This window comes from Taeniopygia guttata, chromosome 2 (assembly GCF_048771995.1).
Source record: "Taeniopygia guttata chromosome 2, bTaeGut7.mat, whole genome shotgun sequence".
NCBI lineage: Eukaryota > Metazoa > Chordata > Aves > Passeriformes > Estrildidae > Taeniopygia > Taeniopygia guttata.
The window spans coordinates 40,034,313-40,046,915 of NC_133026.1; the positions used below are offsets into that span (position 1 = coordinate 40,034,313).

Below are 12,603 nucleotides of genomic sequence, written 5' to 3' on the forward strand. Positions count from 1 at the left end.
AACCTAGATCCTTGTAGTGTCAATGTATGTAGGACATGAAAACTTTGGAGACTCTTGTTCCTAAGTAGGTAGGTGGCATTTACAGAGCGAGTAACTGGATGTTCTGAAAAAAACCCAGCCAACTCTCAAACATTGTTGATCTGTGTAGAGTGTCTTTGCTCCCTACTGCTCTGGCCTGTTTCTGTATCCATCTGAGAGATACTTTGAGGCCAATTAATTTTTGCAGCAGGATTTTGAAAACCTGCTAATGAAAAAAGCACGCATGGTATGAAACAAATAACTACAATTGCAGTAGTTGGGAGTTTAGCAGGACTTGAGTGGGCCAGAGCAGATAGATGTTGAAGGAATCCAGGCTAGCATATACCTTTCTGGTTTCAGGAGGTTTTTCCCCTCTTTCATCCTCTTGTTTTGGGTGCTTGTCCATTTAGATTCACCATGTAAGGCATCCTAAGGGTTTTGAAGGGCATGTGAGAACTTTATGCTTCAAGGTATAAGCCCAGTTTACAGCTGATAGGGATTAAGAAGAAACTTCACTTGCAAAGATGCTTTTCCATAATGTAGACTTTATGATACATTTTTTTAAAACAACTATTACTGGCTTCTGAGAAAGATGGTGTACAGGACAAATAGGCCCTTTGTTTCAGTGTGTTATTTCCTCATCTCTAAATGTCTTCTCAAGAAAATATTCAGATTTGTTTCTAGGATATTGATAAGATGCTTTCTTTATCCCAAGGCATTGTGTTTAGACAAACAGTTTCTAGGGTTTTCTGGGAAACATTCTTCCTCTGCAGATCATAGTTGTGCTGTTTGCCTTCCTGATGATTCTCTCCTGCTGAATGTTCAACTCAAGTCATGAGACGAGGGAGGTTTCCACATTTCATTCTGGGGTGCCAGAGATGCTGTGGTCTGCTGGAGGATCCTCTGCACTCTGTACTTTAAGATAAAGCTGTTTTTCTCTTCTGAGAGTGCCCTGGAGAAGATTGGCCAGGAGGATGAATACTCCTTACTTAAAATTCCTGAATTCCTGGGATTCTCTGCTCCCCAGTCCTTTATTGTGTGCTAGTATATATTGATCATCTCTTCTAGGATGGATGCCTACAGCTAAAAAAGCTGCAATGGAGCAGATTTTGGGAGGCTGGTGATGAGCAGGAAAATGGAAAATACATTATTTTTATGTTATAGCAAATGAATATTTGCAGAGACAAAGTATTTGATCTGATAACAGAGGTTCACTTGAAAGAATCAAGGTTATTTTATGTCAATTTTCTCTTTGCCCTATATAATATGCATCTAATTATTTCATGCTATCTTCTTCTATTCAAATTAATCTGCCTTATATATATTGTTGCTTAAATTAGAATAATTCTTTAATCAGCTGTGTTATGCATGCCATAGAAGGCTAGAATAGGAAAGCTACTCCTAGCATACTGACGATGCATGTATTTTATTTGTTGTTGTAATTTAAAAGTAAAATCAGAAATATTGATTTCTACTTGACTGGAGAGATGATTTAGTTTGAATATCAGACTGATCTTAATCAGGTGAGAATTAATTGAGTTGGAGGTATTAGATATTCAGTGATGTTAACTGAACCATGAGCAATCTACAGAGAAGCTTTCTTTTGTACGGTGTTGGAAATATCAAATAGCTTGTACTCTACAATGTAAAACAATCTCTTCATGTTCATGCTACTACTTCCTCTGGCTCATTAAATGCACCAGTAATCTGTTCTGTGCATACTGAGTCATCTTCAAAGTAACAAGCTAATGAATCATAACTTAATACAAAATTAAAAGCATAATAATTACCCTTAAAAATGTTGCTCGTAATGTTTTGGATCATTTAATGTTTTTGTACACATTTTACAAATGTAGGTTTTAAATTTTTGCCCTTGTTTACACTTTAAAGGAAACTGTTTCATCCTCCTTGTACCATCACCCACAAATCCCCATTGTTATTTGGACATCTTTTCTCCACTCAGTGGTACAGCCCAATGAATGACCAAAACACCAGACAAAACTAATATTTTTTTTTTTTTTTTTTTTTTTTTGTGTGTGTGTAGAGGTAAAAAAGCTACTCCAGAATAAGTCTGGTGTATGGATCACGATGCAAGCTGGTTTGGGTTTTTTTTTTTCTTATTTTAAGAGTGTGATAGCAGTATCATAAGTGTTGAGAAAATATAAATGGTGAGATAACACCTCTGTAGGACTTTCTCTTAAGTAGTAAAATTGTAAAGTCTTTAAATAAACGAGAACCAGACCTGAGAGGATCAATTTAGCTTGATAATGGGGAATATTTCATTTATTTTGTGTACAAGCACATGTGCAAAATAGATGCACAATTATAATTGATAAAACTACAGTTCCAACATGATATGAAATGTACAACACTTCACAATATGAGGCAATATGAAAGTGCCAAGTATTTTTATAATCTGAATCTGCAAAAAATGAACTTTCAGAAATAACCTTCATGCTACAAACAGTTCATACATTGAAAATAACGATGATGCTTCCTTGGTGTTCTGTCAACACAGTTTCCATGCAGCTGCTTGTCTAGAGATAAGTCCCACTTTTTATTCTTCTCTTACTTTGCACATGGGAAGACTTTGATGTTTGGAGGAAGAAATAATTAACTATCTAATATTTTAAAATATTTAAAGTAAAATATTTTATAAATGGAACAAATCCTTTAGAAATCTGCTCCAAACATAATCTGATGCTGGTTGTTCCTCTTTATTAAATTGCAAAAAAAACTCCCACAACTTTCAGTTTGTTTTTAAGCTTGTGGCAGGACATAACATGTTATTTTTCATGAAGTCTTTCCTTTACATACACATAACTGAAACTTCAGCAGTCCAACACACCTATTCCACCATTTCATTTTGAGTGCAGCACAGTGAAGAAACCAGCTGAATGCTGTTTGGGTTGGGATAGCATTTTAAGGTACATAAAGAACACTTGCATCATAACATAAATATGTTGCCTTGTTTTTGTTGTCCCCTGCAGACACTGAGATTAAGAGTATTAAATTTAACCTTGTCTGGTTTAATGGTGTGGAAGAAAATCATGATCTTTATTCTGCAGAGCTGTGTCTGTGTCTTACTGCTTTGTCCCTTTGCCTCAAAATCCTACAAGTTTTTAATTTTTGTCATAGGGAGCAAATATTCTTTGAACCTATGAATATGTTCTAAAGTTAGAATGGGCAAGACCCTGGCTTTTTGTCTCCTTTATTTTAATTAGGACTTGTATGTCCCAGGACATCTATTGGTGGACCCCCACCAACTTTGTTGTAGTTTTCTGGTAATGTGTCTGATATTTTAAAATTAATACTTTAGTGTGTATTGCATATAGATGTCTGACTGCTTGAATAGACAGGGAAATAATTTGTCCAGTTTTTATTCTGTGGTAAGTGAACTGTTAGCCATTTTCACTTCAGTTTCCATCTGCTTCTCATATTATCTTGTCATAAAGTCATAAAACAGAGTTGGGGAAAAAGCAATTAGAAATACTAAAGAAAAACATTCTTCTCAGATACTGTTTTTTCAGCAAAGATTAGTGTGGACTGTAAAGATCTTTGTAAACAGTGTTCTTTACTGTGCCAACCTAGCTAATTATCAAAGAAACCTTAATAAAAAGAGTGTTCTGTAACTTAAAGAAGTTTTTAATCAACCATCAAATATACTAAGTCAGGCACTCAAAACTAATTCTTCATGCGTCCAACATAATTTGTATAATTCTGTTTCTAAAGGGAATTACAGAAAGACTTAGAATGGGATTTTTATTTAAAAAGTGCATGTCTGTACAGCTTTGTATATAAATTAAGAAGGCTTTAAAAAGCTCCTTTTTTTCTGTTCTGTGACTTTACATATGTCAGGATCTAATTTCTCCTAGTTGTTTTTGTTGTGCTTTCTCAGGTGGGTAAGTTGGATACAACTGGATAGCCAGTGAAATCTGGCTCTTGGGTCCAGGGCAGTTCTGGAGGTGCCAGGGACCAAACTCAGCAGCTTCCCCGAGCTGCTCAGGGCCAGAGATGCTTCCTGCTGAAGAGTCAGTCCTTGGAAGGACTCACTCATCTCCGGTCTCAGCCAAAAAGCCCTCCTGTCTCTCCCTGAAAATGTGGTCTTCCCATCATAGGCAGATCCCCTGCACATGCCAGCATGCCATAGTGAGCAGGTGAGAACTGGCAAAACTGAATTGCTCTTTATTCAGATATGGCTGCTCACCTTTTGTTCAGCTGACAGCAGACCTCTGTCTTGGCAAAGATACATTTTGGCCTTACATACTTGGTTGATTTAGAAAAAGTGCTAAATTAAATTGCAGGCTTGCTTTAGCAGTTAAATCTCTCTATGTGGCTGTAATGGCCAGAATGTAGTAAGATTTAAAATTCTCTGAACTGTGACCAAAACTTATTTTGGACTTGCCTTGCAACAGGAATGCAAAGCTTTCTTCATGAGAGGAAAAGAAGGAATCTGGCCTCAAATCAGTGTTGAGCTTTTCAGTGAAGCCGTAGCCTCAAGAAGAGATCTTTGCTCTGTGTGCATCCCCTCAGACAGAGCCTGTGGCACGGAGAGGAGCCTGTGGGGTAACCTATGTCAGATATGATGTCATGAACCATGACTGCTGCAGGTGAAAGGGGGGTCTGTAGCCAGTTTCCGTGGTAACTGGTAGGCACCTGCAGCTTGCTGACGCAGTAGTGGATCTGTCCTTGTCTGTGCACAGAGCATTCAGTGATGGACATATGTAGCTGTCCTAGAAAAGCCTTGGCAAAGGTTTGATTTGATGGAGGGCAAACCTTTTTCCCTTTTCTAACAAGGCATTTTCACTTCTGTGGTGTTGAGCTCTGTTCCTCACTTTATTTGGCTTGTATTTGGAAATATTTGGGATAACTTTTATTGTTTGAAATATGACTTTCTTTTGTTTGCAATGAATTTGTAGACTGGCCCAAATTTACTTGTTGTTTTGCTGCTGCTTGAGGTTTTGTTTTGGTAGCTTGCTGCTTGCAGGAAGAAAGAAAACATATCAGCCCATGAACTTCTAAAGTCATGGAAAGCCATTTCCTGAAGTCATAAAGATAGTATTATACACAAGATTATGAAAAGGTCAATTCTGTTGTTTCTATAGCATGCAGTGTATCAGGAATAAGGTTTGTTTGGATTCTTTAGTGTTCTGATTACCCCTCATAGCTGCTGAAGTGTTAAATTACATTAGGTTTATAACCAGATCCTGTGTATCTGCTCCTTTTGTGGTGCCTTGCTGTGAATCCTGAAACAATGCAGATATTGCCTGAGTGAGGAATGACTAAGGCTTGTCAGACATGGACATTAATTCTTGGTTTGAGATATCTGCAGCTATTGAGCACTATTTCTGACATTCTCCAAAGGAGTAGTAGCACTGTGCTGTCCAACATCGACACATTTCATTTCATGGAAGAGTCATAGGATCACAGAATAAGCTGAGTTGGAAGGGATCCATCAGGATCATCAAGTCCAACTCCTGGCCCTACACAGAACACCCCTATCACACCATGTGCCTGAGACCATTGTTGAAATGCTTCCTGAGTTCAGGCATGTTTGGTGCTGTGACCATTTCCCTGGGGAACCTGTTCCAGTGCCCAGCCACCCTCTGAGTGGATATCTTTTCCTGATAGCCAGCCTAAACAAGCCCTGACTCAGCTTCATGCCATTTCCTTGAGTCGTGTCACTGGTTAGGAGAGTGAAGAGATTGGTGCTTGCTTCTCTATGAGCAAGACAAAGCACAATTAAAAATAAAAAAAACATTCTCCAGACTCCTGGAAGGTTTCTGGTAAGCATCTATAACTGAACCTGTCTTGCATTCTTTACATGACTGCCAAACAGAAGAGATGGATAATCAAGTTTTGTGTGCTCATATAAGGATGCCTAATATGCTTTAACCTTCTTTCTTCCTCTCTGTTGTTAAGCATCAGTAATGTTAAAGCTAAACAGCTGGAAGCAGTTTTATCACTTTGCAGCAGTGCCTGGCCATGTACCACAGGCAGGGCCTTCTGAAGCCAGGGAATGCTGGCAATTGCAGTTCAGGCTTTTTTTGTTCACTGGGACATCACGCCTTTAACCAATCAAGACTGGTGAGTTAACAAGTGAGAGGGACCTCCTGTTGTCTTCAGTGGTTTTTTACTTCACAGCTTCCAGAATAAATGATTACTACTACTACAAAAAAAACCAACCCAAAACCTCAGCACAGCACTTAAAGAAGTGCCTGTATAAATCAAACTAGACAGACCAAAAGCTTTCAAAAGCTTTGAATGTTTTTCTCACAAAGAAACAAAGGTCATTTTTGGAAATGTACTAATAGGTATGATTTTTCTGAGATGCTGATGTAGGAATAGTCAATATAAGTAGTCCAGGAAACAATTGAAGAAATGTCAGATTCACCCTTGAAAATCAAAGACATATTCTGATAACCTAGTAACACATTTGCCTTGTTCTGAGCTTAAACTGCTTAGTAAACTTGAGCTGTCCAGGTGTTTCCTCAAAGCTATGCTTGTGCATTTGGGTGACTTTAAGTCTAAAACACATAGATCTCAGAAACTGGGTGTAGTTGTTAATAGATACCTTTGAGCACAGGTTACAGTGTCTTCCCAGCTGGTAATCAGCTGGTTAACTTAAATCCATTTTCTGCACACTTTCATCTGGTTTTCATGTAGGGTGTGGTGGAGTTGCCAGTGTGTAACACTGGGTGCTGTGTTGGAGAAGGTTTTTTTAAGTGTTCATCAATAAATAATATGTTTGAAGTAGTTAAGAAGTCAGTTCTTCGCAACATTTCGCAGTATAAGGACAGTGAAATCTGTCATCACCACTTTCAGCAAACACTACCTTGTCTTGCAAATTATTTAGTGAAAGCCTAATTAATAATACCTGTGGATAAGCAGATTAATCTTACCTAGGGATTGCTTGCAGCTGTTGGATAACTTTCTCAAAATCTTGCCAGTAGTGTCCAGGATCCCAGAAGGTGGGTTTTGTTCCACTGAGGTCCACAATTGCATAATGCCCATTTCAGCGGGTATCTGCTATGAGCAAAGGACAGGAGTGCTGCCTTTATAGCCACAAATCTCTTCTTTCTTGTTTATTTAGTCTTGAGGTACCTATACACTGAGCATAGGTAATGTGATTCAGCTGTTGTGTGATGTAGTACCATTACATTTGGGTGTTACTATATTAGCTATAAATTTTGCTAAGTATATGCAAGAAAATAATTTTTGTATGCCCTAAATTTGCTGGATGTTAAATCACTACCAGGAAGACCTTAGAAGGGGAGAAATGGATGGAATTCTGGAAGGGGATGTGGTGGGGGAACTTTATTCTTGATCTGGCTCCTGGTTGATTGTGGACACATGGCTTTTTTTTTCTCTCTCTTTTCCATCTGCTAAATGTAGCTGATTACCTCTTAGAACAGTTTGAAATCTCCTGATAGAAATAACAACAAATTCTTATTTAGGGTTATTATTCAGTGAAACATCTGTACAGGGTGCTGGTAACAATGAGGCATAATTTTAGTTACTCCCAGATAAATCCCATGTCCTTAGCCATGACTTTGCTGTTGTGTTTTAGTATCTCACTGACTTGTTTTTAAGTCTTAAGATCCTTAAAACAGACCAGGTGCTTTCACTTGTTGAGCAACTTCATTGTTCTTAAATGCTAGAGATGTAGGTGGTAGCCTACATGTAGAGTAGAGCATGTGAAAAGCAGGCATAAGAACCATGGATTTGCTGCAAGAATAGCTTCAGAAATTGTATTAGCAACAGCAATATATGTGTGAACGTGCTACATGATGAGGGAGAATCCCAGTTAAAGTGTTGTTGCTAAACAAGTGACAAAGACCTTGCAAACAGTATGAGAATCTGGGCCAACTATGGTTATATTAATAATAAATCAAATCTGGTCTGCTACCTCCTACACATAGGGTTTTTTCACCTATTGTCAATTTAGTTTGTGTTGGTTTTTTTTCCCCCAGCATTTACTAAATGCTGTCAAGAAACTGGTCTTCTAATGGTGGTGAAGTGTCGGCAGGAGAACACAGCACTGAAGGACTGTCTGGTTGGCTAGTAAGTACCTCGTGAGTTTTTGCTGGGTTTTTGTGCATGGCTGGTACTAATCTAGAAATGCTAACTATTCTGAAAAAGGCAGTGCAGGGTTAGGGACTTGGATGTGTTTTCTGAAAATGGTATCTTTGCTTTATTAAAACCGTGCTGGGAAGGGCCCTAACCTGGCAAGATTTTATTTATCCTATGAATATATGGCTACAGAGACTCTTCTTGATTCACCTGGGGACAGATTTCAGCCCAGAGGACCTGCAGCCCTTTATTTGCTCTGGTACATCACGGATGTGGGGATAGGGGTGCACAGCAAAGCTTCTTCATAGTCTGTTAGTAAGACAGGAAAAGTTGGTTTTCATTTTGCTTCTGTTTTTTAATATTTAGTCTATCTTGAAAGCGTCCTGCTGTTGTGAACAGCAGTATCAGGAGCAATGGGAAATTGTTGTATATGAGAGGTCAACCCAATGCCATGGTGGATTGAAACATCTTTTTTGGAAGTCCTAATTTACCCCCAGTGCCATTAGGCTGAAGTGTTAGATTCTTGAATTTCCCAGGGTGAGAGGGCTGTGAAGTTCTTGAGTTTGACTGGGGGAAAAAAGAGGTTGGTTTGATTTTTGGTGTGTCCTGCTCTCTTCAACTAGCAATTGAGATTACCTTTGAACTAGTGACAGTTATTCAGTATTTAGGAACTGGTGAAAAAAGCATATGCAGACAGACAATAATTTAGGCCTAACTGCAGTCAGAACTTGCTGGAGTTACACAGTTTTATTTGTCTGTTCCTTCACCTTTTGCAAAAAAATAAAATTAAACAAAATGCTTCTGACAAAAAAAAGGTTTATAGTGTTGAATTGTTGTACTTCAAAAATTATGAGAAAAAGGAATTTAATGTAATGATCAAGGACCATTATATATACTGTTAAAGACATACACTTGAACCTATTCCCAGCAGATACTTGGATGCATTAAAAAAATAAGTCATCTCCAGCAGCTTCCCATGCTGAGGAGGGTAACTGCAAACGAATTCTTCAGCTGAACTTAAATACCAAATGTGTTTCCCTTTTTCTGCTTTTCCTCTTGACTTCACTACGGAGGCTTGAAGAGGAAAGTTATTTTACTGTTAAAGACCAACAAGTTTTCTTTGGGCGTAAAAGAAAGATCAGTTATGAGTGGTACTTGTGCAATATTTGTTCAGTATTCCAAGATGAAAAACAATATGCATTTTTCTGTCTTGTAGCTATTCTGATCCATCATTCTATGAAGAATGCAAAGCAGAATATTTGAAGCAAAGAGAAGAATACAGAGCAACTGGAATTAAGAAAAAAAGACAGAAGTTTACTCCGAATGTGTGATTAAAACTTAAAATGAACTTTTTTTTTATATGAAATTTGGATTTCACTTGATTTAAACAGACTTAAATTGTCTCTACCACTCTGTGTGGAGTTTAACTGAAATACACAAAATGAGATGGAGAATAAAATAATGTCTGAAAATAAGCGTCAATTTCAAAACTTTTCATAATTAAAGATCTAGAGCGTGCTGTCACAGTTTGCAAGAGAGGTTGCAAAGGTGTGTTCCTCTATCTGGACTTGGGATTTTGGTACCAGTGTACAATTTGGAGTTTACAACTCTAGCATGTCCATTTGGAATTTAAAGCCTATATCTAGCTACATGAGCCAGGCTACATAAAAGCTTATGGGTGAATAATTTAAGTTGTATTAACTGGTCACAGATTTGGTATACACTGAAGTTGGTCTGTTAGTCGTCACCTGAAGCTGACTGTATGGAGATGCACTTAATAGAAGAGAAGGGTGGCAAATGCAGAAGAGCTACTCAGACCAATGTGAATTACCCTTTTCATCAAAATGTTGTCAGATGAGAGCCTGGCAGTACTTGTGCCTGCACTGTAACTCCTTCTTAAGTCTACACTGTGACTCACTTTTAAGCCTACACTGTCAGAAGAGATGGATGCCTTGCACTTGTGCATAGCCCAGACTGACCATTTCAACTCTAGGGGAGAAAGTAATCTCATCCAGACCTTCCTTGAGAACAGGGAATAAGCTGCCATGCTTCAGGAGTTTGTGAGTGACCACACTTAGAAAATTATCCCAGGCAGAGGTGAGTAAACAACTAAACCAGGCATAGAAGATGCAGATCACCTTGCAGGAACTAAGAAGGTCCTTAATTTAAAAACAGCACACAAACCATCTTTCGTGTACTGATACTTGAAGCTGCTTAATTGCAGTTAATTAATTAAATTATTTAAAAATTAATGGTAATTGCTTAAATTGCTTCACTTAGAGATACTAATAGAAAGTTTTAGAAACTGTCTTGGAGTATCCTCCAAACATTCTGAAATAAAACTAAATTCTTTAAAAGAAGGAAAGGCTGCACTTAAAATTGGTAACTTTAATGCCCTGATTAAAGAATTTAAAAAAGTAATTTTCTGAGTAAGGAGTAGGATTTTATACTGTTCTGTTAGAAGAGGCAACATTTTACTTGTTTAATACTGCTTCACCACAAACAGTATTTCTCTATGCAAGGAAGGAGCTCTGACACATGTATATGAAGGACTTAATGCTCCCGGTTAGTCATTGCCTTTTATTCTGTGCCTGTTACTGGAATAATCATTATTAATGTTGCTTCAGCAAACTGGGTGGAGAACTGGACTCGTGTAGTGACAAACTGAAAAGATGTGTAGCCTTGTTAGGCAAACTTAAGTGGCACTCAGCTCTAAAAGTAACCACCATGAAATAGTGTATATGGAACAGTGACCTACACATGTACTTGGCTTCTTATCTCAGGTGTTTTGGAAAACAAAAAATATTCCTAATTAGTTGTTTTGCTGTATGTATTTTAAAAAGGAAGAAATCTAAAATAGATGGTGACATGTGTTTTTAATGACAGTGACTGTTTTTCTGTCCCACTATGAAAATTTGCTATGTTTTCAAGCTCTGGAAAGCCAGCCTGAGCATTTGAAAGTGTTGGCAAAAGCCCTTCCCTAGAGGACTGGGGGTGGTGGTGGGAGTGAACATTCTCTTAGGGGCAGTGCTGGCTGCTGCTAGTGGTGTGTGCTGGCACTGAGGGCTTACCTGGCTCATACTCAGCTGTGACTCAGGTCTGAGTCAATCAACAGCAATAGAGGTCTCCTTTTCTGGCTCAGCAGAAATCGTGGGCAGCAAGTGAGGGGGACCCACAAGTGCAGTGATCAGGACAGCAGGAAAGGAATGGATGTGTGGAATGGAACAAAGCTGAGGTGAACGTGCAGGTATTGCTCCCCACCCTTTAATACAGGCTGTATGTAAACAGCACCCACAGCTCACACCTGCACTGATGTCACACCTGAAATTCCATTTACTGAACGGTGAACGGTGCTGTCAGCCATTTGTTTCTCTTTTTTCCTACATCTGGATTACTGGTATGCATTCAGAGCAAGGATTGGCCCTTGCATCATGCATCAGCTTCCTCCATAGTACACCTCTGGCCTTAATGTGCTGTTCCCTAGCTTTGAATTCCTGGTTTCACACCTTTAATTTTCTTAGTATCTTGTGCATATCCTGTACTTGAATTGCATTTACATCTTTTATTTAAAGTTTAAATGAAAGAATGAGTACTATGACATGACAAACTCATACCACTGAATTACTTTCGGTTTTGGTTTTGTCTCAGCTGTAAACTCTCCTTCCTACTCAGGTTTACTGGAGGCAGCCCTGGATTCTAATCAGTGTAAGAAAACACAGCACAGGGGCTTATCTGTTCTCTTCAGAGCACTTGGCAGGCACCCAAGACACTCCCATTTTTCACTGGAGGCTGCACTCTCTGGCTGTATTAAAGGTCTCTTCAAACTCCTGAGGGGAGCCCCCAACAAAGGCAAGATATGAGAGGAAAGAGGGAGAAGGTGTCATGTACTTATTTAAAAGTCTGCCTTCAGAGAGTAAAATCCAGACTTGGAGGGAAGATGAGGGAGAGTTTGTAATGCACAGGATTTTTCAAAGGGCAGTGGAACAGCCACTGCAGTCTGAGACATCACACAGAAATTAACCTCCAAGCCAGAAGCCCATTCTGCTCCACATTTAGTACAGGCATATTCCTCCTCGGGTAATTCCTGCAAGTAACTCCTCTGTCCTGTTTACTCTGCTGATCAAAAAATGACCAAATACACTTGGAATGTTAAGTGTTCCACCTAATTATAAATTGGTTCAGTAACAGCAAGCACCTGGGTGTTTCTGGCATGCTTCTCCCTAAATCAAACAGCCATACTCAATCAGACATGATCATTTTACCACTTTATTACTGTATCTTAATGTTTGACTTGCTCTCTTCCATCTTAAAATATAATTAAATTAATTTTGCTGGACAGTTACACAGGAGTGGCAAAAGTATGCTGCAAGTTGGTTTTGGAAGAAAATTCAATCTGCTTTATTCCATCAGTATAGTTCATGTGATACTTACATGGGCCTGTGATTCATTACTTGGAATGGGCATTGTTTTACTGTAACTCCAGCATATGTCTTGTACTGTTCTTGTCTTTCC

General features: G+C 38.6%; 1 protein-coding gene across 2 annotated transcripts in view; it reads left to right on the forward strand.

The window, feature by feature from the left end:
• CMC1 (C-X9-C motif containing 1) overlaps nt 1-9,566 on the forward strand; it is a 40,787-nt gene extending 31,221 nt beyond the window's left edge. For both annotated transcript variants that reach the window (XM_030265005.4, XM_072925739.1), the window contains 2 exons: nt 7,992-8,082; nt 9,308-9,566. In XM_030265005.4, the coding sequence (XP_030120865.2) occupies nt 7,992-8,082; nt 9,308-9,422 (206 nt within the window). In that variant the 3' untranslated portion in view covers nt 9,423-9,566. The remainder of the gene's footprint in view (nt 1-7,991; nt 8,083-9,307) is intronic.
• Nucleotides 9,567-12,603: the final 3,037 nt, after the last annotated feature.